General features: G+C 36.7%; 1 protein-coding gene across 6 annotated transcripts; it reads left to right on the top strand.

Moving 5' to 3' along the window:
* Nucleotides 1–1,815: 1,815 nt before the first annotated feature.
* RBM45 (RNA binding motif protein 45) lies at nt 1,816–27,764 on the top strand. 6 transcript variants are annotated; one of them, XM_040227704.1, is made up of 11 exons: nt 1,816–2,273; nt 6,308–6,430; nt 8,247–8,373; nt 10,546–10,668; nt 11,429–11,614; nt 12,489–12,618; nt 12,795–12,879; nt 13,117–13,280; nt 15,496–15,696; nt 22,946–22,984; nt 24,942–27,764. In XM_040227704.1, the coding sequence occupies exons 1-9, from the start codon at nt 1,974–1,976 to the stop codon at nt 15,686–15,688; spliced, it is 1,431 nt and encodes a 476-aa protein (XP_040083638.1). In that variant the 5' UTR covers nt 1,816–1,973; the 3' UTR covers nt 15,689–15,696; nt 22,946–22,984; nt 24,942–27,764. The 6 variants fall into 6 exon arrangements, with proteins under 6 accessions (XP_040083638.1, XP_040083637.1, XP_040083639.1 ...); XM_040227703.1 differs by lacking the exons at nt 22,946–22,984; nt 24,942–27,764 and adding an exon at nt 18,817–20,325; XM_040227705.1 differs by lacking the exons at nt 22,946–22,984; nt 24,942–27,764 and adding an exon at nt 18,817–20,325 and having other exon boundaries at nt 13,120–13,280.

The following is a 27,764-nucleotide window of genomic DNA, read 5'->3' on the forward strand; positions in this document are numbered from 1 at the left end:
TGTTTGTATTAATATTTCCGTTGCTTTTTGTTATGCAATGGGCCCCAATTCTTCAACTCAATCTTCTCAACAATAAAACTGAAGTTAGATGATTGGCAGTAAAGGTGAACAGTTTTTAGTTCAGTTCAGTCGCTCAGTCGTGTCCGACTCTTTGCGACCCCATGAATCGCAGCACACCAGGCCTCCCTGTCCATCACCAACTCCCAGAGTTCACTCAGACTCACGTCCATCGAGTCAGTGATGCCATCCAGCCATCTCATCCTCTGTCATCTCCTTCTCCTCCCAGCATTAGAGTCTTTTCCAATGAGTCAACTCTTCGCATGAGGTGGCCAAAGTACTGGAGTTTCAGCTTCAACATCAGTCCTTCCAAAGAAATCCCAGGACTGATCTCCTTCAGAATGGACTGGTTGGATCTCCTTGCAGTCCAAGGGACTCTCAAGAGTCTTCTCCAACACCACAGTTCAAAAGCATCAATTCTTCGGCGCTCAGCTTTCTTCACAGTCCAACTCTCACATCCATACATGACCACTGGAAAAACCATAGCCTTGACTAGACAGACCTTTGTTGGCAAAGTAATGTCTCTGCTTTTCAATATACTATCTAGGTTGGTCATAACTTTCCTTCCAAGGAGTAAGTGTCTTTTAATTTCATGGCTGCAGTCACCATCTGCAGTGATTTTGGAGCCCCCCAAAATAAAGTCTGCCACTGTTTCCACTGTTTCCCCATCTATTTCCCATGAAGTGATGGGACCGGATGCCATGATCTTTGTTTTCTGAATGTTGAGCTTTAAGCCAACTTTTTCACTCTCCTCTTTCACTTTCATCAAGAGGCTTTTTAGTTCCTCTTCACTTTCTGCCATAAGAGTGGTGTCATCTGCATATCTGAGGTTATTGATATTTCTCCTGGCAATCTTGATTTCAGCTTGTGCTTCTTCCAGCCCAGCGTTTCTCATGATGTACTCTACATAGAAGTTAAATAAGCAGGGTGACAATATACAGCCTTGACATACTCTTTTTCCTATTTGGAACCAGTCTGTTGTTCCATGTCCAGTTCTAACTGTTGCTTCCTGACCTGCATACAGATTTCACAAGAGGCAGGTCAGGTGGTCTGGTATTCCCATCTCTTTCAGAATTTTTCACAGTTTCTTGTGATCCACACAGTCAAAGGCTTTGGCATAGTCAATAAAGCAGAAATAGATGTTTTTCTGGAACTCTCTTGGTTTTTCAATGATCCAGAGGATGTTGGCAATTTGATCTCTGGTTCCTCTGCCTTTTCAAAAACCAGCTTGAACATCTGGAAGTTCACGGTTCACATATTGCTGAAGCCTGACTTGGAGAATTTTAAGCATTACTTTACTAGCGTGTGAGATGAGTGCAATTGTGTGGTAGTTTGAGCATTCTTTGGCATTGCCTTTCTTTGGGATTGGAATGAAAACTGACCTTTTCCAGTCCTGTGGCCACTCCTGAGTTTTCCAACTTTGCTGGCATATTGAGTGCAGCGCTTTCACAGCATCATCTTTCAGGATTTGAAATAGCTCAACTGGAATTTAGTGCTATGGAGCTGTTCTAGTGGGCTTACAACCAAGATGGCAGGTTTGGTGGAAGAGTCATGGGTTGTAGAGGAAGGGTCGAGCCAGCAACAGGAAAGCTCTCCCACCAGACAGGGCTCTTCTAGCAACAGGGAACCAGGGTCGCACGCCTTATGTGTGGGCCTTGGTTCCACGCAATTGGGGGCCTGGACTGCGTCGGGCTCCCCCGGGCCGCTAGGGCGCGCTGCAGGCTGCCCACCACCCCTTACCCCGGAAGCCGTCTCACTGCGCGTCCGGCCTGCGCCGGGAGCCAAACTTTTCAGTCTTCCGGAAACGGACTCCGGACCGGCAACGGCTGGGTGTGGTGCGACGGTCGTGGCTGGCACGGCTGGAGCTAGGAGGAGTAAAGGGGTGCGAGCCTGGATTCCGCCCCGGGTGGAGCACCATGGACGAAGCGGGCAGCTGTGCAAGCGGCGGAGGCTTCCGCCCGGGCGTGGACAACCTGGACGAGCCGCCCAACAGCCGCATCTTCCTGGTGATCAGCAAGTACACTTCCGAGTCGGTGCTGAGGGAGCGCTTCTCGCCCTTTGGGGAAATCCAGGACATCTGGGTGGTGCGCGACAAGCACACCAAGGAGTCCAAGGGCATCGCCTTCGTCAAGTTTGCCCGCAGCTCGCAGGCCTGTAGGGCCATGGAGGAGATGCATGGCCAGTGCCTCACCCCCAGCGACACCAAGCCCATCAAGGTGCGGGTGCCCGGGAGGGGTGTCCTGGGTGGGGCGCGGGGAGGCGGAGGGGAGCGGTTTCGGGGTGCGGTAAGGGCAGTGCATTCGCTCGCGGGGGCCGTCTGAGAAGCACCTAGCATTCCGAGGCGGGGCGGGGGAAGGACTACGTTGCAGAGGATTTCCTAGGCCCTCCCTGCGCGAAAATCTGCTAGAGGGTGCGGGAGATAAGGGATGCGGAGAGAACCCCCGCTTCCGGGTCGGACCGGGTATCTGCGGCCACTCGGGCTGTAGAGCTGCGGTGGCTGGGCCTTCCCCCGCTCCCGCCGTCACTAATTCAGCTCCCAACTACGACCGTGACCTGCTATGAGAACTTTTCTTACCCTCCTCTCTCAGACGTCTTGGTTTACCACGTATAAAAGTAGTTAACTCTACTTTTGCCCACATCGGTAAGGTGCTTAAGAACTTGATAAAAGTAGATTTAATTGTGGCCCTCTGAAGTTAGGCATTTTCCCAGTACCAAACACAAGGATACATGTATATAATATTTAAGTGCAGGTACTTAAAACTACTACTATTGGCTATTTATCACACTTAATGTAAAAATTTGTAATTTTTTTTACAAATTATTATAAATAAACCCCTTTGTGAAGGTGTTAATGTCACAGGTTTTGTTACTGTCACTTCTCTTTGAAAGCAGACCAAAATAAACTGCCTTAAAAAGAGCCAAGTCAAAATAACAAATAAACAAAAGGAAAACGAGCCAAATCATGGTGATGATAGTGTAAATTGTATTATTATTATATGCTTCTTGGCATACTCCTAATTCATTTTGAAAGTGAAAGTGAAGTCGCTCAGTCGTGTCCGACTCTTTGCAACCCTGTGGACTGCAGCCCAAAAGGCTCCCCTGTCCATGGCATTCTCCAGGCAAGAATACTGGAGTGGGTTGCCATTTCCTTCTCCAGGGGATCTTCCCAACCGAGGGATCGAACCCAGGTCTCCCGCATTGCAGACAGACGCTTTCACCTCTGAGCCACCAGGGAGGCCCATAAATTCATTTTGGTGGTATTTATATTTAGTTTCCACATCTAATTTATCTGTAAAATTAATATACTGACACAGGGCAGGAATGGTGATTTTGAGGGTTATCTGATTTAATCTATCCTTTTAGCACAGGGCCTGGTACAAGGTAAGCCCTCTTGTACCACGTTTGTCCATAGCAACAGTCTCTTCCCTATACTTCCTTTAGTAGAAAACAGAGGAGCGGGGAAATGCTGACAACACATTAGACAATAGGCATTCTGCCTCCTCCCACCTTCTAAACTGTCTGAAATAAGTCAAAACAGATCATCAATGAAGTGTAAGGACACAGCGTGTAAAATTGAGGGGACAAACTTTCTATAAAGAGTCAACAAATATTTTAGGCTTTGTGAATCACATACAGTCTCTGTCATACATTCTTTTTGTTTTTTAACAACCCTCAAAAAAATTTAAAAGCAGTTCTTAAATTATGGACTATAGAAAAACAGGAAGTTGAAGTTTGTTGACTCCTGCACTAGGTTGATAATTTTCATCTTCTTTCAATTAAGATTTTAGCAGAGAGAATTTCTGTACTTTGAATATAACCACAGAGGTCTCCTGGGAAACTTTGCTAAATGCCCCAAATTTGAAACATAATGACCCCCTCTTGCCTTGATTAAATTCCTACAAGAGAAGTAAAAGTCTCAACACTAAAACGTATCCTTCCCTTTTAGCCACAGAGAAATTAAATGGTTCCCAGAGATAAAGTTTAAATTTTGTTTGTCATATTGTACACTCAGTTTCAGCCAGCGGGTTTTGGGACTACAGTGCTTAGCTGGACAGTCTTCACTCTTCACAGTGTTCACCTTCTTCCACTGCATTGTAGTGTTGTTTTGTTTTTTTTTTTTTCTGTTTTTCAGTATTTCCAGTTAAATTAATTCAGCTTCAGTTTTCTTCATGTACTTTGCTTTTGTAAAGTTTCAAAAGTCCTGCAAGATAAATAAGAAAATTTTAATAACAGGCCTACAGCCAGAAAGGATTGTGCAAATGAGAATCCTGTAAACGATCAGCTATATTATCTTGAGGAAAAGGGTAAAACCTAGAAAGTGGAAGAGTAAAATCTTAGGAGAAATCATCAAGTAGGTGGTTAATTATTATACATATCTACTTAGATATTGTCTCCCCTATCAGAAATTTGAAATGCTCCAATCTTCTAAAATTTAGAAATTTGTGATCTGATGGCAACTCCAGTCACAGAGAGTACTCGAGACTTTTTTCCTCCTGGTGTCTTCTCACATGCTTAAAGGTTCCCTATTTGTATTTCCCTTCAGACCATCCATTACTTAACATATCCCCTGGACTAACTTTCTAGTGGGCTATTTCTGTGTTATTCAGTACTCTGTACTTAATACCTTATACAGTGCTTGGCTTATAGTACGTTTCCTGAAGGAACAACATGGATGTAGATGCTCTCTAGGGGTGTCTCCAGCTACATCTTGTAAGCAAGGGTCTACACCTCTGTGACAGCTGCTTTCCAAGCAAATATAATGACCCTCTTTTTCAAGATTTCTAAAATATTTATAAATTCTTTGGTTTTTTAGTTATTGCCTCCTACTCTGGAATTTCATAGGTTCAGGTTTTCCCCACTGAGTGGTGTACAGTCCCTCTTCAAAGACAGAAGAAGAAGACAGAAAAAATTCAAGGGCCCTGTATTATGGTGATTTACATTAATTCTATTACATTTCTCCAAGTTATGAAAAATAAACATAGCCATTATGCTTGTAGCTCTATAAACAAATCCATAACCGTAGTTAGCACATTCTTCTAGAATAATGTAAAACCAAAGACATTTTTAAAATAAAAGCAATACCACAAAGCAAATTGCACTCCAAATAATAACCTAATGTCACGGATGATATTTCAGTAGGACTAAATCACTAATAGAGAAATAGAGCCTCAGTTCATTGTGTGCATTTTCTTGCTCACATAAGTCATTCAGGTGGTCACTGAGATGATCCAGAATATGGTTGGGTTCTCTTTTTTAAGGATTAATATTAGAAAGCAAACAAAAATATGGCCATCTAGACTTAAATCCAACTATATCAATATTAAACATAAACTGGCTCCTATTAAAAGTCAGGGATTGTCAGGATTTTTTTTTTTTAAAGGCCAAACTAAGTGCTGTTTACAAGAGATGCAGTTTAAGTATAAAGATACATAGTGATTGAAAGTATTGAATAAACGAATAGAAAAAGCTGGTAAAAGGATAAGGAAAGCTGGTATGGTATCAGACAAAAATGGTCTTCAACAGGAAGAATATGAACAGAATAATTTCCTAAAAATAAAAATACCAGTCAAAAAGTACAAAATAATTCCAAATGTTTATGCAGCCAATAATAGAACTTCAGAATACATGAAGCATTATTAATAAAACTAAAAGGAGAAAAGATAAATTCATAATCATATTTTTACACTCAGTCTCTGATAGGAAATGAAGTATGTGTGACATTTTAGTAACACTGTTAATCAGCTATATAACTGACGTTTATTGAACACTACCCAACAATCACAGAGTATATACAGTTTCTTTCAGTGCACCGCCGCTTGCTCTTGGTGTGTGTGTTTGTGTTAGTTGCTCAGTCGTGTAGTCATGTCCGACTCTTTGCGATCCTGTGAACTATAGCTCACCAGGCTCCTCTGTCCATGGAATTCTCTAGGTAAAAATACTGGAGAGGGTTTCCATTCCGTTCTCTAGGAGATCTTCCCAACCCAGGGATTGAACCCAGGTCTCCCGCATCGTGGACAGATTAAATACAAAAGGAAAAAAAACTTTGAAAAAAACATAATGTGATGATTAGTGTTATCTCATAAACGGTCACCGCAATAAAATTTGCTTTAAAATGTTTGATGAGATCCTATCGTATTGTATTTAACCTAATATGAATCATATGCTAATAATGCAGTAAGTATTCTTAAGACATAGAAAAACAGTTGACTGATATTTCTGCATTTTTCTTTGGGTTTTGTTTGTTTCTTAGGTTTTCATTGCTCAGTCCAGATCATCTGGAAGTCACCGAGATGTTGAAGATGAAGAACTTACAAGAATATTTGTTATGATACCAAAGTCCTACACAGAAGAAGATCTACGGGAAAAATTTAAGGTGCTTCTAATAGCTGATGTTTGTGATAATTTACAATCTTAAATTGATTGTATAATTACTAAATCTTACGTTGAGTTAGATCATTAGGTTGGTGGTGGAGAATTAAATAACTTTAAGCCACTTATTTCAATCTAGTTTTTAAATGTTAAAACTAAAATAACTTTTTGGAAAATATATAAAACCTGGAAAATATTAATGATGGTGTTTCTCCCCCATTTAGCAAAAATACAGATTCAGGACACTGAAGTGTAAAGCTCAAGAGTTTTAAGTAAGGTCACATACGTAATTATGCGGTGGGGCCATTATTCATGCCCAGGCTGTCTGAATCCAGAATCTGTTGTTGGTCTTGAAAATTTCAAAGCACCCTCTTAACACTGCTCTCTATTGCCTCTCACAGAGGTGCATCAGGCAAGCCTGAGTGTACGAACTGTACTATCTCACATTTATTGCAGGCTTGTGACGTATTGATGTACTTATTCACAGAAAGGCTTATCCTTTATAGTTTATGTTTTAAAATTAGGCCTTTGAAGGTGTTACATTGAAAGAAAAAAAAATTACTTATAGCTCTCACTTATCTACTTTAGTCGGTGAAAGCTATTAGCTGTTGTAGTCAGTGAAATTTGGAGATGACTTAAAATCTCTTTTTAGCCATTGAATTTTATATGCAGTGATACACTTTCACAAAAACTATTTCAAAAGCAATTTTAAAATTGTCTTTTGAGTTTTAATTTTTTATTATTTTTCAGTACCTTCCCAAGTACTTGTGGGCAACAAGCAAGAAAGAAAACAAGTAATAAAAAGTAATTTTAAATCTTCCTCTGTCCTACCCAAATGAGGATTGAATAAAATACTTCAAAAATAGTAAATAATAAATATATATACTCCATATTTTCTCCAATAGTAAGGAAAAAGTCCATACATATATACTTACAAATTTTTATCCTTTTCTGAGTGAACACATGGCATTTTTATCTACATACAGTAAAGCTACAATTGATATCTATAAAATAAATAATAAACAGGACTTATATCCTATATTTCTTCCAATATTAAAAGTAAACATTTACCACATATTTCTCACATAGAGTATTAACTTTCTGAGTGAACCAGTATATTTTAAAGATGTACTTTGAGAAGCACTGCTTTAAAAGAATACATATAAATAATTATAGATAATATTTACTGAGTGTTGACTATATCCCAGACCCTGTATAGGCACTTTAGGTGTGTTTGTTCTTTTAACCCTGAAAACAACCCTCTGGGTAGGTACAGCTATTAGCCCCATTTACCATGTAAGGAGACGGGCCCAGAGAGGACAACTCAACTGCCCAGTATTTAAGTGGCTGAACCAAGATTTGAATAAAGACCATTCCAGTCCACAGTCTCTGCTTAACCAACACTGAGTAAGGCTTTGAAGCTATCCAGACCCCATGAACATATTCTTACTCTACCTCCTTGACTTCGCAAGTAATTTGATTTCTCTAAGGCCCAGTGTCTGTGAAATAAGCAGTGTAACACATATATCCTTGAAGGACTGTTGTAACAATGAAGTGGTATATGTAAAGCAAATGTTCAGTAAATAAAAAGCATCATTATTTTGGTTTTGTTATTATTTGGTTTTTATCATCATTAAGATTATTTTTCGAGCACCTTAATAGTTTGTGACATACTTATTCCATTATTAAAAATAGCCATAAATTCTATTTTCTTTTTTTAACAAGCAAGAAGATCAGTAAACAAATTTTAAGTTAGTTCTGGAATCTGTTCAGTTTATTAATCATGATTCCTCTAAGATCATTTCTTTTAACTCTCATAGGTGTTTGGAGATATCGAGTATTGCAGCATTATTAAGAATAAAGTAACTGGAGAAAGTAAAGGCTTGGGCTATGTTCGGTACTTAAAACCATCACAAGCTGCCCAAGCAATAGAAAACTGTGATCGAAGTAAGAATGTGTTCATTTATCATTGTTATTTGAAAAAGTTCTAATCTAATTATCTTAATAGTGGTTTGTGCTAATAGCCATACCTGCTAATTTAATCTCAGCAATGGTAATTTATATATAGTCTTAGGATGAAAATTATTTGGGGGTTATTATTAAGCGTTCATTGAGGCACTGTCTTGAAAAATATGAGCAATTGCATTAACTCATTAAGTGAAAATGCTGTTGTCCTAGTTTCATTAGTATTTCCACAGGGTTTTAGGGTTTATTAAATTATTTTAGAATTTTAAGTATTAAAAACATTGACCAACCCTTTCAGGTTGGGTTTTTTTTTTAATATTTATTCTTTGTATTTTAAAGAAATTCAAGTAGTCTGTAATATTTGTTCATGTATGACTTAAATCCTAAATAGAAGTAAGTATACTAATAAACATATAATTAATAAAGATAGGATTTTTAAGGTTTGCTAACTTTGGAAAGTGCACATTGGGTTAATTTCAACCTAGAGTGACATTACTGTTACTGGTGTACATTCTGAAGAATTAGAATTTTAGAGACCAATGAAAATATTCTTTGTTGTCATACTTCTGATTATATTGAGCTTTAGAAATAAGATGTAGAATATTTATTTCAGTTGATGGGTTTCAGGATATTATAAAATAAATACATACTGGAAATAATTATTGTTAATCAGTAGAACACTTAGGTAATCTTAAGTTACACACCAAAATTTTCTCTCAGATCCTTCTAAATTTATCAGTCAGCCAGCATTAATTGAGTACCTGTGGTATATTCATCAATATAACTAGAGGGATACAACTAGAATTTATATAGCAACTCTGACATTTAAGGAATTTATAGCTATAAATTTAATAGCCATGAATTAAAATTTATAGCTATAAATTATCTTGGATAGCCAAGATCTATTAGGCAAAAAATAATGGAAGAGTAATAGGATTTTTTTAAGCTCTTTGAAAGCAAGGTATATGTCTTTATTTATCAGTTTCTGTCACCCCGAGTACCTAGTACTACTGTTAGTAGTACTCAGTATAGTAGTGAGCCCTCAGTTAAGACTTACTGAGATCTCTAGCAAAGATTTTGTCATTTAGAGTAGTCTCAATAAAAATATGCCAAATGAAAAAGTGTTCAAATGTGTGTGATATTGCCTATCAGTGGTGAAAACCAAGTGCACCGGTGCAGCACGAAAATACATCTGGGGTAGAATTTGCACCTAGTGTAGAGTAGCCAGGGCAGATGATGAGCGCAACGTGAGTAAAGACATGAAATATCTAGAAATGAATGTCTTTGCCTAATAGTGTGAAGGCAACAATCTTAGTAAACCTTGTTATTCCTGTTGAGAAAGTAATCTAGGTACATTTGGACCATATACGGGAGGTTATGAAAAGCTCAAGCTTAGTCCACATTAGAATTTCCCTTGAAGGTTGCTTCAAGAGAAGAAAAATAGCAAAAGCTATTTCAGGATCTTTGATCTAAACACAGTATCAAGAGTGAATTTTCAGAGAAAGAATTCAAAGAGGCTGGTTTTATCCTTTTTGGAGCCACTGAATAATATGGTGCAAGCTGTGAACCTTCTTTCTCCCTTTGAAATAGGCCACGTGCACATACACACAAAGCTCATTTTTGGACACCTAGTTAAAACTCTTAACCCAGAGGCAAATAGATCAGTCAAAGGATTGTTGTAATTAATTGAAGAGAATATAATTTTAAAACAGGCAGGGAAATTGTAGTAAAACGTAGCATCCTCTAAGTACAATTCAAAGGGAGAATCTTGATGGCAGTTGGGTGTGAAGAAGCACTGTTAGATTTTGATGCTGAGAAGCCTGAGAGAATGAATGATGATGTCATGTGTAGTAGGGGTTGATCAATGAATGAATGACTAAGATTGATGTCATCTGTAGTAGGGATTGATTGATTGATTGGAAAGGACAGTGTAGAATTGCTGATCATGTCTCTCTTGACCCATAATTTGGGATTCTTGCTGTTTCTCATTTACTCTTTGCTATCTTTCAAATAAAAAAAAAAGGTAGGTCTGGTGGAGATGGTTGTTGGTATAGATTTTTTATACAATTATAAAACTAAAGCAGTAGTAGTTGAGTATATTTGTAAGTGTTAAATTTGCTATAAAGTTTGAAATTCATAGATTGTCTTTTTCAGGTTATAGGGCAATCTTGGCTGAACCTAAAAATAAAGCATCTGAATCCTCAGAACAAGATTATTATAGTAATATGAGGCAGGAGACTTTGGGACATGAACCTAGGGTAAATATGTTTTCATTTGGTAAGTAGGCTATCTTTATTTTAATGGTATAAGTAGTAAATATTCAGTCTGATTTGGAGGGTTTTTTTAATATTCATTTATCAACAGTCTAAATCTCACACAGTACATAAGAGAATTTATAGAGTTTTTTTTAAGTTGGTCATGATCCCTAATGTCCTTATTATCTCACATTTATTTTAAGTTATTTCCGATTAAGGGTTTTATGGCTGGTTTTGCATTATCTCAGTGTTAAACTATGTCAGTGCCATCATGTGAGGGTGAGTTGCTGCTTATAAGTAGCTAATCAAGAAGTATGGAAAACATACATAGCTATCCCCTCGGTATGAATCCTAAAATTTTATCCCTAAATTATTGACGCTTTAAAATTAGGGTTAGAGAAAGGAGAGGAATGACAAAAGTAAAAGTTAAAAAAAGGGGAGAAATGTACGATGATAGTAAGACCTGTAACTGTTACTTGGCATAAACTTCCTTTTAGGTGAAACACTTGCCATATTTTGCAGTTTTGCATAGTAAGCATATTCCTGTGAAATTGGACTACACATTTCTGCTTACATTTTTGAACAGAGGCGAGGAAATGGGGAGAGTTGTCTGTTTTCCTGTCTCTCTTGATAGTGCTGATGACCAGCATACTACAGAAAACAGTGCCTTTGATCAATGCAGAGGACTCAGTGACAGTTCATTTTATTTTCTAGTACTTAAAATGTTAAATGAATCTTTGAATGAATAGAAATGTAAAGATTTGCTTTTTTTTTCTGTATTGTTGGAGAACAACAATCTGAATTTTCAAGTTTTGACAAGAATGACAACAGAGGCCAGGAAGCTATCTCCAAACGCCTGTCAGTTGTATCAAGAGTTCCTTTTACTGAAGAGCAGCTTTTCAGCATTTTTGATATAGTACCAGGCTTGGAATACTGTGAAGTCCAACGAGATCCTTATTCTAATTATGGTAAAATAATGTCTTTATTGTTTGTAAATGTACTGTAGTTTGTTAAAATGGCTTTTCTCCAGTGGCACTTTTTGAAATTTTTTATTGGAGTACAGTTGATTTACAATGTTGTGTTAGATCCAGGTGTACAGTAAAGTGAATCAGTTATACATACACCTATATCCACCCTTTTTTTAGATTCTTTTCCCATATAGGTCACTATAATAGAGTACTGAGTAGAGTTCCCTGTACTATACAGTAGGTCCTTAATAGCTATCTGTTTTATATATAGTAGTGTTATATATCAATCCCAATCTCTCAATTTATCCTCATCTCCCAAAAAAACCTCCTCAAAAGAATGTGAAATATGTGAGTCTGATCTGAAACCCTCTATTCCCTACTTTTTGGTTTTCATACATTTATCACTTTTTCTCTATCATTTCAGCTGCCAAGATGACTGTATATTCTTTTCATATATCAGTTCTCATTTCATTTCCTACTCAGTATGATAGGGAAAATTTTAGAATTCTGAAGTTTATTTCATAGAATTGAAATGTTAAGAAAAATTAGTTGGTTTTTAAGGTGTATCTCTGTCATACAGAAAAGCCAGTATCTTTAAATTCTTTGGACAGAACTTAAGCTAATGATTGTTTTTTTTTAGAAAATACCATATTCATGTTTTTACGAAAATCTGGTCCATATTTTGCTTTATAGGAACACGACTGTTGAACACATGTATCAATATAAAGTAATTTCATTTTCTGATACATTTGATTATATATTATTAATGTTGTGATATTAGTGTCTTTCTATGTTTTATCTTTGTGACAGCACAGACTCTAGGTATTCAATCTGCTTTCTTTTTAATTCCCATATATTCTCTACTTTGTTCTAGGTCATGGAGTGGTTCAGTATTTTAATGTAGCATCAGCTATTTACGCAAAATACAAGTTACATGGATTTCAGTACCCTCCTGGGAATCGGATAGGTGTTTCCTTCATTGATGATGGGAGTAATGCAACAGAGTAAGTACCATTCCAGGAGTGAGTCTAAAGCCAAACTCTGGGTGTGCATGCCATGACTGGGAGAATAAAAGTAGAAAACAATTTACCTCTCAGGTGAAGAAGTTACGCGAAGCAAGTTATTGTTGAGAGCCTTGAGTATTTCTAGTTTGCTGTAAATCACCTGTTCTTATCTCCAGTCTCCTTAGAAAAATGGCAACGCAGATGGTAGCTGCACAGCTTGCATCAATGGTGTGGAATAACGCAAGTCAGCAGCAATTTCTGGTAAGTAGGTAAGAATTTAACCTTACAGTACACCATTAGGGTATAAAATAAATGTGGCCTCTGTTTATAACCTGTGTAAGAAAATGTTCAGAGCTATAGTGAAGGACCACATAGGTGCCATGATAACACATCTATTTTTAGCTCTTGACTTAGAATAAAAAAAAAAAACATATAATAAAAAAAATCCCTAAAGTGCAGTTTTTTCTTTTTCTCATCTTGAACCTAATTCTTCAACAGCAGTTTGGAGGAAGTTCTGGATCACAGCTGCCTCAAATCCAAACAGATGTTGCACTACCATCATGCAAAAAAAAAGCTCCTCCTGACACTCCCGTGAAGGAAAGACTTTTTATTGTGTTTAATCCACATCCTTTGCCTTTAGATGTACTAGAGGATATATTCTGGTAAGATTTCAGTTCCATAGAGTTACATTTTATTTTATTTTACCTTATTATTTAAAACTTTAAAAATTTTTTTGGTTACGCAGCCCGTAGGATCCTAGTTCCCCAACGAAGGACCAAACCCACACCTTCATTGGAAGTGCAGAGTCATCCCAGGACTTCCCTGGTGGTCCAGTGATTAAGACACTGTGCTGTAATGCAAGGCATGGAGGTTCGATCCCTGGTGTGGAACTAAGATCCCATATGCTGTGTAGAGCAGCCAATAATTTTTTTTTTAATTTTAATAAATATTTTAAAATAATTTATTTAAACTAGACATTAAGCATTCTTGCAATCGGGAAATTTCCTGTGTCCAGTACCTCTCAGGTGGAGATGATTTGTTCTGTGGTTTTAAGTCTGGTTTTATATCACCTTTAAAAATACATAGTTATCTCCTTTTCTTTGTTATTTATATGTCGTAAGTCCCCACACAGAATTTCCTTTTATTTTGTTTTGAAGACATTAAACATATAGTATTGTTTTGTAAATTACATACATAGAATGAACAAGTCATTTGTTTCTTGGTAGAAAACACGTGTATAGATCTGGCCTATAGAATTCTTTTCCTTTTCCTTTGCAGTTATAATTCGACTGAACAATGATTATTAAGCATCTTCTATTTTGTCAACATGCTGTTGGATCCTTAAGGATAATATAATTACATTGAGTAAAAAATTACTTGATTATAATGCTTGCTGTTATATATAATAAGTATTAAAAAGGGGAAGACACTTGTTTCCAGTATAACTTCTTTAACCTTAACATTTTCTTTTTGATCTTTTCCTATTTACCTTACAACATTAGTGAATTAAAAGATAGATAGAAAACTTGTTAGAGTTTCACAAAATATCAGCAATGTGGTTCAAGTGTTTTGATTTTTATTTAACTAATTTGTTCTGTTTCTTTTTTGAACCTCTCTTCTGTACCTGCTAAATGCCCGAGACATTGTGTAAACATTATATCAATATTATGTAAACAAGACATAATAGTTCTTGTCCTCTTAGAACTGATCACATGTAAGAGACAGATAAGTGAATAGGAAATTACAACCTAGAGAGGTTAGTGTTGTGAAAAGGAATATTCAGGCTATGAAATATATGGGAGGGGCAACAGCTATAGCAAGTCAGTGAATGCTTCTTGAAAGAAGAAAAGATTCTTTGGAGGATAAAAATAATTTAGCCAAGGAAGAAACTTGGGCATGTGGGTGGTTATTCCTCCAGAGAGAACATGAAATACAGGATTTAAGAGATTGAGGAAAGATGAAGCAGGGAGAGTTCAAGGACCCAGGTCAAGAAAGGCCCACAAGCTGTTAGGGAGTTTATTCTTACTCTGGAGGCATAAAGAGCTGCCAGAGGGACTGTGTGGGAGGAAACGATCCTATTTGTGTTTTAGAAAAATCACTCAGAAGACAGGGTAGAGAACAAGTTGGAGAGGGTAAGCCCAGGATGCAGGGAAACTAGTGAAGAAGGTATCTGTTACTGTTTTTGTTCAGTTGCCCAATCCGAATCTTTGCAACCCCACGGACTGCTGCACACCAGGCTTCCCAGTCCTTCACCATCTCCTGGAGCTTACTCATACTCATGTCCATTGAGTAGGTGATGCCATCCAACCATCTCATCCTCTGTTGTCCCCTTCTCCTCCTGCCTTCTGTCTTTTCCCAGCATCAAGGTCTTTACAGTGAGTCAGCTCTTCGCATCAGGGGGGCAAAGTATTGGAGTTCCACTTCAGCATCAGTCCTTCCAGTGAATATTCAGGACTGATTTCCTTTAGGATGGACTGGTTGGATCTCCTTGCTGTACAAAGGACTCTCAAGAGTCTTTTCAGCACCACAGTTTGAAAGCATCAATTCTTTGGTGCTCAGCTTTCTTTATGGTCCCACTCTCACATCCGTACATGACTACTGGAAAAACCATAGCTTTGGCTATACAGACCTTTGTTGAAGAAGGTATTAGAATAAACTAAGAAAAAGATAATGATGCTCAGAGTGAGGAAGAAGACCTGAATAAGAGTGAAGAGAAATTAACTGATAGAGGAAACATTTAACAAGAAAGACTGAAACATACTAGAGATTGGATGTGGGGAAAGGAGTGAAAAAGGAGCCCAGAATGGATCCTAACTTTTAGACCTGGGCATATATGCATATCAGTTTCAGTTGATCTCTCTTTTTTTTTACTTTCAGTCGTTTTGGTAACCTGATTGAAGTTTACCTTGTGTCAGGAAAAAATGTGGGGTATGCCAAGTATGCTGATAGACTAAGTGCTAATGATGCCATTACCACTTTACATGGCAAGATCCTGAATGGAGTCAGACTCAAAGTTATGTTGGCAGACTCCCCAAGAGAAGAATCTAACAAACGACAAAGAACTTACTGATTCTTTAGGTAAGGTCTTTATCATATAAATTTTAAAACACATTGGCTAAATAGTATAATGAAAGAAATATATAGAGAATTTCTTTTTAAGGATTTAGAAGTTATTGGTTAAAAACACTGTGACTTAAAAGTTTGCTGACAATTTTTACAATATATTTTTTAAACTTGGACTTTTTACACTTAAAAAGTCTTTTATGTTTACTGGGAGAATGTTTTTGTCCTTCTGTGAAATAAAATCAGATTTCAGTTTAGAAAATTAAATAGTATTTGTGTATGTGTGTGAATGTCTTAGATATTAAGAATTGGACTTCACTGTATGGTTACATAAACTTTAAAATTAGAAGACTTCTAAAGATGTTTTTAGCTAACATCTTAAGTTATCAATTAAGGTAATTTATGACAGTCTTGGAGAAGGGCATGACAAACCATTCTAGTATTCTTGCCTGAAGAGTCCCACGGACACAGGAGCCTGATGGGCTACAGTCCGTGGGGTCATAGAGAGTCGGACACAATGAAGCAACTTAGCATACACCTGACAGTCTTTATAAAGTATGTCTTGACAGGCATTAGTGAAATGCCTAAAAAGCAATATCTAATACAGTTGACCCTTGAACAACGCAAGTTCGAACTGCATGGGTCCACTGTGGACATGTAGATGTTTTCAGTAGTAAGTAATACAGTTTACTGAGGTTGGTTGGGTCCAAGGTTGGTTGAATCTGTGGACATAGAACTGTGGGTATGAAATATCCACATTTATAAAAGGGTTCATGATAAGTGATATGCAGATTTTCAGCTGTGTAGAGGGTCACCACACCTAATGTCTACATTGTTCAAGAGTCAATTATAATGCATCTTTTTGGACCTAAATGGTATTTTTCTGGACTCATATTTGTGAATAAGTACATTAAAAGTACACATTCAGAAATAAGTGCATTAAAACTACACATTCATGTACATATGTGTATTTTCAAAAATAACCTTGACGTTTACCAAAAACTCTTGTCAATTATACATATGCCACATACAGCCTTATGAATGCCCTTTTTTTTTTTTTTTTTTTTACTATTAAGAAATCAAACCTAAATTTCTATATATAGGACAGTTCACATCTCCATAGTTTGGGGAAACATTGTTAAAAGTTACTATTGTTCAACTCTTTCACTTTTTTATTCTGAAAATGAGTTTTGAGTTTCTGGGGAAGCTGAGTGCTTCCTGGTTCCCACACACACACCTGCTTCCAGAGTCCACTGCTGGTCAAATTGCAGCAGGTGGTAAGCACATCCGATTCAGTTTGAAGTTACTGGCTCAAAAACAAGTTTTCTTTTCTGACCAATTATGAGAAATGGCAAGTATCAGAATGAATTGCCTGGGTCCTTACTGCAGATGACTTTTCCTTGGGTGAAGCAAGTCACATGATTACTTCCTCCTTGCAGAAGGCACTTGTCGATAGGAAGTACCCTTGGGCCATTATGAATATCTCAATTTAGAAATATTTTCAAATGTTACAAAGCCACTCCCATTACTTCATACAGTGTAGAAATATTAAATTTGCCAGTAAAAAAGAATTAACAAGTCTTTTTTAAAGCAGTTTTTTGTCTTTACAAATAAAATGTTAAGAACTGAATTCTCTTTAGACGAGCTGTCTTCTAAAATAGCATGCAAAAATCATGTCTGTGAGTCTTTCAAAATATAGGTAGTAATTCTTACTCTTATTCAAAGAATCTTTGTCCTTAAAAGAGGACAATACTAACTTCTTAATATGGGGAAAATATATAAATTACTCCTGTGAGTGAGCCTTTTATAAAATAATTATTTCTATAGTATAGAGAATATTAGACTTAAAATCAGAAGATCTGGAATTGGGATTCCAGCTCTGACACTTAACAGTGATTTGGCAATTATCTTCACCTTTCTGAGGCTGAGTTTCTCCACAGGATTACTGAGAGAAAATGAGTTGGCAAAATTCCTTATAAAATAAAATTTTTAAATACTTTGCAAGTGTGAGCTAAAACTCATGCATTGATGACTTCATTGAAACTTTTTATGTCATCTCATCAGAAACGGTCAGAAATTAAGTTTAATGGTACAAAACCACCTGGCCAGCAGGTGTGTGAGAATGAAGCTTTAAAATAACATGTTTAAGTGTTATACTTCATCCAATTCCTTGATTAGAAGAAGTGTGTATTCTTTAGCATGACTAGTCATGAAATACAAATCTGTCCTTTTTCCCTTTGTTGAGTGGTTATACATATTCAGGGCAAAGATACGGTAGGGTCAGGTGAGTTGAAAATGGTAGGACATAATGAACTGTATTGGTTTTGAATGTCTTCTAGTTGCAGCACGGCTTTTTAATTTATTTTTGCTTTGAATCCTCATTTACTGTGGATTTCATAATGAAATTAGTCTCTGAGAAATAAGCCTAAGATTAACTGAATTGTGCCTAGGAAATCGGAGAAGAAACTGGTCTAAAAATATCACTTTGAAAGTTGTTGAGTTCTATTTTGAGATAGATCTGATGTGCAAAATATGTTTCTCTTTCTATTTGAGGAAAACTCGAATTTTAGTATTTTAGAGCATCCTGATCTGTGTGTATGTGTGTGTGTTTATAGGTCCATTTCCTTCTTTTTTTAATCATATAAAACAGTTTGTACAACTGTTGCTTTTTTCACTTCCTCTGTTTTGTATCTTGACATACTGTTTTGAGGGAAATCCCTCTGAACTTTATCCTTGTTTCTCAATTATGATTGAACAACTATGGTTAATTGAGTTTAGCTACCTAAAAGAACAAAATATTTTAACATACATGCTCTAGTTGGACTCATGGTTAAGAAGACAAATACAAGCACCCACTCAATCAGCCTGGTGTAAAGCCTGGATAAAACCGAAAGCTGTCATCCTCAAATCATACATGATTTTTGTATGCATTTTCCCTCCAAAAATTCAATACCCACTTGCATCATCCTTCTCAGTAAGTTTGGTTTTGCTTATTTGGGGGCATCTGTGATTAAGTAAGCAGATAATATTGGGTATATTGAAATAAGGGAACAACTAACATTGTAAGAATACTATATACAACAGTCTTTCCTTTCAGGTGATGATTTTCATACTTGTGTTGTGTTCTTTCTGCAGAACAAAGACTAAATAATGACGTAATCCTCAGCTGACTGACTGAAAATGTGACTGGACGCACTCCCTGTGGACAGTTGACGGCTTTTTTTTTCAAATACCTGATAGTTTGTACGCAGCGTTGTTTTGTCTGGGGAGTAAGATTGTTGACATGTGTTTTTCAACCACACATTAATGCTAAAACTAATATAGTAGTTGTTTCTTAGAGTAATATGTTGTTACATGTGGCAGAAATAAAGTTTTCTTTGGTTAACTAAATCATGCCTTATTTATGTCAAAGATAAGAATGAGAAAAAATAGTGTTTAGAAATTTGTTAAATGACATTTCATTGATTTTGAGATGCACATTTTCCCCACATTTTTACACTTCTGAAATTGGAAATATTTTGATATCAATCAGTAAATAATTGACAGCCTTTTTTTTTCTTTCTCTCTTAGTGGAACATAAAGGTGCTTTCTTCAGTCAGTTGCATCTTAGATTCAATGAAATATGGTAATTGCTACTCAATCTACACATGTAGATTGGCTCCTTACACTTACTCTGAAGCAAGGGCTAAAAGACATATCATTAGAAATATTTTTATACTTTTTTTGTAGTTATACCAGAATACTTTGTTGGTAATGTTGTACAGATCTTTTAAGATTTTAGATTTTAAGATTTACAGCAGTTTAGATGATGAGGAAAAATTTTAAGTTATTGTTGATAGTAAGTTTAAATAAATACCAATGGCTTTGGTAAGTGAACATTTTTCCTTTATAAATATAAAATGTAATGGCTGCTCCAAAAATACCACATGTAAGCAATTTTCAGAACAAACTATGATAGGAAGAACAGTCGTTTCAAAAAAAGATTAAAAATTAGGAACTTATTCTGCTTCTATTTTGAAAATCCAAGAAAAAAATTTATCTTCTCTTGAGATGAATGATATGTATCATAAAGGTATAAAGTTGAGAGTTTGGCACCTTAAAAAAGACATTAAGTGGTATACAGTTGTTAAATACCACTTAATTGGTTCCTCATGCATCTTACATCCTGAGTTAAAAACAGTGAAAAGATTAAATTCACTAAGCATAATAATGTATTTCCTACTTGGATATCTCTCTGTTAAAAACTTAAAATCCTTTTTTTGAATCAGTAATTTTAACAAATTTAGACAAGAAAATATCCTGTCTTATCTTCCCAGGCAAGACTTGCTGAACAAGAATTGAGCCAAGTATCTTTCTGTTAGCCAAAGGCCATATTTTAAAAAGAAAGCCAATGATGTCTTTAGAAATGAAAAACTTCCGAAGAGAGTTAGGGATTAATTACCAGTAGATTATTCATCCCAAACTCATTTACTACACATGTAGTTCCATTTTCACAGATTAGAATTAAATTGTGTCTTGAAGTTTATCTAGCTCTACCACTCGATTAATGCTTGAGTTCTTCCCCAGATATTCCTGCCAGATGGTTAATCTAAATAAAAATAGGAAGTTCCCTACTGCCTGAGTTCATTGCATGTTTGGTTAATCCTCATAATTGACATAAAACCTGATTTCTTGCTCTTCTACTTATTCACATGGGAGCTATCATATACCCTCCAGCCCGCCAAGTTTTCTGTTCTTCATTTAAGGTGAGATAGCCAGTTCCAGCTGGAGAAGGCAATGGCACCCCACTCCAGTACTCTTGCCTGGAAAATCCCATGGACGGAGGAGCCTGGTAGGCTGCAGTCCATGGGGTCACGAAAAGTTGGACACGACTGAGTGACTTCACTTTCACTTTTCACTTCCATGCATTGGAGAAGGAAATGGCAACCCACTCCACTGTTCTTGCCTGGAGAATCGCAGGGACGGGGGAGCCTGGTGGGCTGCTGTCTGTGGGGTCGCACAGAGTCGGACACGACTGAAGCGACTTAGGAGCAGCAGCCAGTTCCAGCAAACAGTCGTGATTTCAGTAAGATGCTGTGTCCACTTTGAGTTCTTCATATAAATTCTTGAAAAAATAAAAAAGGTATAATAGTTCTCTGCCTGCAAAACACTTCATTGCTTTTACAGTGTGACTTTCTCTTGCACTTTCTCTCCCAATTGCATTCCTCAGTGAATAATTGTTACTTTGGCTTCCATGTACATTTAATCTTAATCCTCTCAAACGTTTAGCCTTGTTGCCACTCTCCTGTCTCTTGCAGTTGATCCCGTAAAAATTTAAAAGCCAGAATGTCACATTTTTCTTAAAATGAGGAAATTCTAGAACCTAAAAAATAGCATTTAATAATCTAGTGCTTATGTCTTCACCTAAATGTTTACTTCTCAATTGCACTTTTGGTATAAGAATAAAATGTATAGACATTTTGATACCATGCGTACGTCGGTTACTAAAATTGCCAACATAGTGTGGTTTTTATTAGTTTTTTTTTTTAATTTCAAAGAAAATGCTAAGCAATATAGATCAATAAACTTCTCTTTCAAATATACGGTTTGCATAATAAATAACATTTAAAATAAATCCTGATCAGACTTTTTTGTAAATTCATCGTCAGATCTTTTATGGTTGATCACATACTGAAAGCAGCTCTCAGATTTGCTCCTTCTAGAGGTCATGTTCCAAACTATGTTCCTTGAAACACTATTGTCTTGAAAGAAGTCAATAAGTATTTCTTTTGGAAAGAAATTTTCATGGTCCAGTATATTTAGGAAACGTTCAGTTGTTATTAGTTCACAGGTTTTTTTGACCATGAAGCTTCCAGAGCCTTTAATTTGCTGGTGTACCCCAGCCCTGTAACTCTAAAAAAGACCATAGTTTGCACTGTGAATTAAGTGTTTTTAGAGGCATACTACAAACAGGGCATTAGTATTAGAAGGAGTAATTTTTAGGCAGGATTCTCCTGGAATATAAACTATTTTTTTATTCATATGGTATGGTGTGGTTTTATTTACAAGCTTTCTTTTAAACTTTTTTATCCAACCCTAGATTAAAAATTAATACAAAATACTAAGGGAATTATTACTCGAAAATTTTACCCTTCTCAGAAATGTGTTCTCAACCTACTCAGTATTAATGAACAGAAAATAGAAATGAGAGACCTTACCACTAGGTGGTGGTAAAATTGCCACTCAGAAAGTGCAGTGTTCCAGTGGTATCTAAGGGATTGAGCCTGACGTGCTAGAATTTGTATTGTCTAGAGCGGTGGTCCTTAAACTTTGGTGTCTACAAGAGCCACCTCAGGTGTTTGTTTAGAGTGCAGGTACACTGATTTTGTTAGGTTTGGGTTGGGTTTTTTGACAAGGTCTCTGAGTGACTCTGCGCCTTTGGCATTGACTTTGTGGTATACTGACCTAAAGAGATTCCATATTTGGACCTTAGGTTGGACTATTGTAAAAGTAAGACGCTGAGAAGTTGCCAAGTTGTTTACCTCGAGCATTTTTTAGAATTAAGCATCTGCTTTCCCTCAATTTATTATCAATAAATATGGATTACCATAAGAAATTGAAAAACATAAGCCATCTCACAAAATGTCAGGCCAGCTTTTTCCTCTTGGCAGATGTTTTTCGATGTTTCTGAAGGACGGTAATTATTTGCTTTATGTCATTCAAAGCTTCTACCTAATTTTATTTTCTATTTACATTTATTTTGAAGTGAATTATGTTAATAAGTGAATCAGATTTTGGCTCTGAAGAACTTCCTAAATCTGTGTCATTCTTTTTAAATGGCAAAGAGCTTGAAGGTGATATCATCAGTATGTAAAAAATTGAAGTAGAAAAATCACAAGGGTACAGAAATGTCTGCATATGTGTGTATTACTACAGTCCTAAAGTGAATCTTATAAAATGAATGTTTTTTGGTGCACCCCCAAAATCTTTTGATATGTTAAGTGCAGTTTACCTGTCAATAACTTCTTATGAACACATAAAGCAAAATATCAGTAAAGGCAGAAACAAGTGAAGTATTTATATAGCCTTTTTACCCAGCAATACAACCACATGCAAGTTTTATTTCTTCCATATGTGAGTGGTAAGCTCTAATAAAAGTCATGGCTGTTATTTTTACATATGATTTCAGTAAAGAGAGAAAACATAATGGTCATCCTTACTAGGTAAGAAGTTCCATTTTCATATCTGAATTCTAATAAATGGATTGCATTATTTCCTTTTCTAGAAACAGTAACTCAAGAACAGTGGATCCTGTGAACTGAAGGTATGGTATTGCTAGGGGGTCAAACATAAACATTTAGTTAAAATATGAAATTGCAGTTCATTCATTACAATGACCATGCTGTATTTAGTCAGAATTGTCCTCAGGAGAATATGCAGGTCCCACTACACTCAGCAAGTTAACAGGTCCTGTGAGAATCCACTCGAGTGGTTATCACAGGAAAGGAAAGTCCACTGGCCATCGTATATGAATTGTAGCCACTATCTAAACGTCCAGGTCCACGTGAGCTAGCTAACCTGCGAGCTGACCAAGACTGCGGCTCCTCTGGCATCCTAGAAACTGCCTTCCGACCATACTGCTACAGAAGTGGTGGGAGGAAGGCCTTCGCTGACTGTTAAGGAAAGTTATTGGTGTTTCAGATGCAAAAGTCAGGAATGTATGAAAAGGCAAGTACTGTTTTTCGCAAATAATTGGGAAACTGCTGGGTACAGTAGGATAACCACAGTGCTTACTCAGATATTCCTGTTAATCTACACTCTGAACTTTCCTGCCTCTCTTTCCGTTTCTGATCCTGTAGGTAAATGGTGTTACTAATTTTCTTGTTCAGATATTACCATTTTCCAGTGTTATTATTTTATAGGTCACAGCATTTATTAGCACAGAGTTCTTAGGGATTTTGTTTCTTTTATTTTGTGGGTTTTTTTTTTTAATGCTAAAATAAGAGATTTAAAGTCATCTAAATAGAGTTATCTACTACTTTACAGGAAGATCTGATATATAAAAATACATAATGTTCCTTTCATCGTTGACAAACTCTGTTATTTTGGTTTGGGGCCCCAGTTAAGCACAAAAAAACTTTCTTCCTCTTCCCACATTAGTACATTATTAATTTAAGAACCGTAGGTGTCCATTGACATTGGAGGAAGGTAGAGAAGGGATCGCCTTGCCTGGAGAATCCCAGGGACGGGGGAGCCTGGTGGGCTGCCGTCTATGGGGTCGCACAGAGTCAGACACGACTGAAGTGATGCAGCAGCAGAGAAGGGATCACAGTTTGTTACTTGTAGGACTGACTTTAGGAAGAACCTGTAGTAGACGAGGAGAGCAGTGGGACTGACTGACTGACCAGCTTTGTCCGTGTCAAAATTGGATCAACAATGGCAAAGAGAAAGTATACTTGAAGAGAGTGCCCATCTTTTCTTTACCATTGCAAACTCCTGTGAGGGTTCATCTCCCATTAGTACCACATTGGCTTAATCCTTTCATCAGAACTCCAGTAGGGTTCACTTGCCACCACTTGTACCCCAAATCTGGAAACTGTAGACACTGGAATATGGACCCCCATCTTTCACCCAGCCCAGTCTTATGTTACTGCAGTGACTCAAAGTAAGTAATAATAAAATAGAATGGAATTAGATCTCCTTACAACATCCTGCAAGATTAGCAGTGTGCCTGAAATAATACCCAGCTTCTGTTTAATAGTTTTCAGTTACTTGTAATATAGCAATGTATCATGTTTTCTAAGTCTTGTTAATATCTTTGTCTTTAGTTCTCCCAGGAGTGTATTTCATGTGTGATATCAACATGACCTTTTGAGGCCTGTTTCCTCATCTAGAACATAAAATAATAAAGGCTGTGTAAACACAAATACTTGCAACCCCCTTCTCCCAACTTTCTGCAAAAATACCCTTGAAAACATTTAAGAAAAAAAATTGGTATCATTCATAGAAACTTGAATAGGTAAGAATAAGTAGATACACTGGTAAGAATAGTAGATACTAGGAGAAACGTTTACTATAAAGCAGCAATAATGTGGATTTTACTTAATAGCCAACTCAAATCCCACATTGAAACAACTTGTCATGTAAAACAAGATGATACCTTAGCTTCCCACCTTCTAACACTCCTTATTAACTTGTGTATAAGAAGGCTATACTAATAATTTGAGATAGCTATTGAGAGTCCCATCAGAAAAGGCTTTCATTCTACATTTCTTAACTAGTGGCACTGAAGCTGCACCATCTTGGAGCTTTTCCTTAACCAAGAGAACCACAGCTGACATTCATTGGGGTGGAGAGTTGTGGAAGAGATCCCACCTCTGACCAGAAGAGCAGTGCTGAATGACAAAGGCAGCGCAAGCAGCCCAGAAAGATCTTCCGCCCATCAGCAGATTTAGAACACTTAGAGCAGGACTTTTTAAAATACTCATCCTCTATCCTAAGAACTTTGGTCCTATTGCATGAAAATCCCTTAGCCTTTTCCACCCTAAGCCTAGATCTATAGACATCCTTGCGTTTCCTGGAGAAATGGAATGGGCCTGATATTTCAGACAATGTGCTGGATATTACATCAGCACTTTAGTGAACTCTGAAAGAGCTTAAAGCAGTCCCTGTGGTCTGCCAGTTCTGAAATCAGCCTGGCTAAATGTGTCCTCATTGAGAAATGGGCAAGAGATTTACGCTACTGGCACTTCACAAAAGAAGGCCAAGAAAGGATTGCAGTGTCTTCTTTTGGCAGAGGAAGGGAGGATTGGGTAAAGTCTTTAGTCTTTGTGAAGAAACATTAAAACATCCTCTCATTAAAACATCTTTTACTTTGACATTTAATGTAAGTTGAATCTTTTTAAAATCAGTTAAATGCTCAATAATGCTAGTCATCAAGGAAACATTAAAACCTCAGTAAGATACCCCTCCACTGGTAAGAGCAGCATAAGTTAAGGTATCAACAATACCAGATGTTGGTATGAGTGTGGAGCAACAGGATCTCTCATATCCTGCTGATGGGAGTGTAAATTGGTTCAACCACTTGAGAAATATTTGACAAATAACCTGTTAATGTTAAAACATACATCTACCCTCAACTCAGCAATTCCACTGCTAATGTGTGTATCCAAAAAAGATAAGAATACATGTACTGAAGACATATGAACTTTATTGGTAGCTCAAAGTAGAAGCAACCCCTGATGTCCATCAGCAGAATGGATACTGTGAAGTACTCTATAGTGAGGAAATGAGCTAACTTGCTTGCTACATGTAATTGGATGAAGCTTACAAACATACTGACCAAGGAACCAACAAAATAAAATGCTATATGATTCCCACTTGTGAAAGGGTTCAGAAACAAAACTTAAGCAGAATTAATTGGAGAGGGGTCACAGAGGGATAAAAGGGGGCTTATGGTATACTGGTAATCTTGTCTTTCTTGATCAGTGTGGTGATAACTTTGTGATAAGCTTTTTGAGTTGTGCTTTTTATGTTTTATGCATTTTTTGTATTTGTCTTACACATCATTTTAGAGTTTTGGTTTCTTAATGTATTAAATAGTATCAACATGAGGCTAATGAAACAGACACTCCTGCAGTGTAAGAGAACAGCAGTCTGAGGCATTTAGAAGGAAGGGCTTTCTGTATCCATCCAATACATTTAAAGCAGGAAGTATTAGAAAATACCTGCGTCAGCTCCTGCTCTGGTACAACAGGGCATTATGATGACAAGGACACAAGAAGAGTGAGAGAGAAGGAAAAGATAGGGAGAAGCTAAATTAAAAGTTGTGTCAGAAATAGCAAATAGTCACAGATTAAAGAAAATCGAACCTATAATGAAGAACAGTAACTATCACACTGAATGCAGAATCTTAGGGGTTCTCATGAACCAGCAAAGGGAAGACAGGGGTTCCCCCAACTTGTTATCAACCAGGTTAAAGCTGTCTTCATCAGTGTTCTAAACTGCTTAATAAGCTCTCCTCGAAGGAATTCTGCAACTTAAATAAGTTACAATAAATCAAAAGCACTGACACATGAATATATTGAGAGAAAAGGTGGAGATACAAAAGGCTAATGAAGATTTATGCTTTGAATAATAGATGTTCCCAAAGAAGGCAAGATGAATTAAACAAAAAAATAGTTTTGATAGAAGAAACCTTGATTTTTAAAACGGCTCAAGTCTGAAGATCTTCATCTGCACATTAGATGCCAGCTGGAATGGAACAGTGCCTACAGGGTTGTGTAGTTCAGGGTTTCTTTACTCCAGGTGTGAAGGTAACAGAAAAGGATTCTGTGATGTTCATTGTACTGCTCGTTTGGAAAAAAGTACTGTATAGGAAAAAAGTACACTGCCAGAATGAATCAAAATTCAGAATAAAAGAATGAGGAAAGATGAGTCGGTGAGTATTGAAATCAGTGCAACTGTTAGAGTAATACAGGTAATTATTGTAAATCTAATATTGAAAGCACGATTTATTAAATAATCTTTGAGTGAAGGCCAAGAAAGTATGGCAATTTCCCTTTTTTTGTGGGGGCTGGAGAATGAAGTGAAGAGAAATTCTTTTGTAAAGAAAAATTAAAAGTTACTGTGTTTTTTACTTGGAAAATTAAGTGTAAATTTAACAGTGAAGTCTGTCAAGGTGGATAACAGTAACAGAATGTCTCTTGTCAAAGTCCTTGAAAAAGACATGAATGAAACTGTATATGAGACAAAAGTAAAAAGGAGCATTTAAGATCAAAACTTTTAGATCATTTAAATTCTAAAAAGAAAGTGAAGTAATTTGCTTCTTCCAAGAGACTTACTTTTAAATCACATCTTGTCATGTACATGTGACACAAAAAGTATCTCAGTACAGTTTACAGGAGGAGGTATAAGGCTGAATAACAGCATGTACACTAATATAGTTACACTCAGTAGTGAAGACAGCAAACCTTAATATTTATATGCAGGATAACATAGAATTAAAATATAGAAGTACAAAAATGGTTTAGAGATTGTGCTGAAGACATCACAATGGTCTGTGAATTGTAACACTAATCAAATAGAAGGGAGAAATTACTCTT

Source organism: Oryx dammah, unplaced genomic scaffold, assembly GCF_014754425.2.
Source record: "Oryx dammah isolate SB20612 unplaced genomic scaffold, SCBI_Odam_1.1 HiC_scaffold_27, whole genome shotgun sequence".
Classification (NCBI taxonomy): Eukaryota; Metazoa; Chordata; class Mammalia; order Artiodactyla; family Bovidae; genus Oryx; species Oryx dammah.

Coding starts and splice junctions, on each gene's coding strand:
- RBM45 (XM_040227704.1), top strand. CDS start 1,974: ATGGACGAAGCGGGCAGCTGTGCAAGCGGCGGAGGCTTCCGCCCGGGC. Junction 6,431..8,246: donor ATCTACGGGAAAAATTTAAG/GTGCTTCTAATA, acceptor TAACTCTCATAG/GTGTTTGGAGATATCGAGTA. Junction 8,374..10,545: donor AATAGAAAACTGTGATCGAA/GTAAGAATGTGT, acceptor TGTCTTTTTCAG/GTTATAGGGCAATCTTGGCT.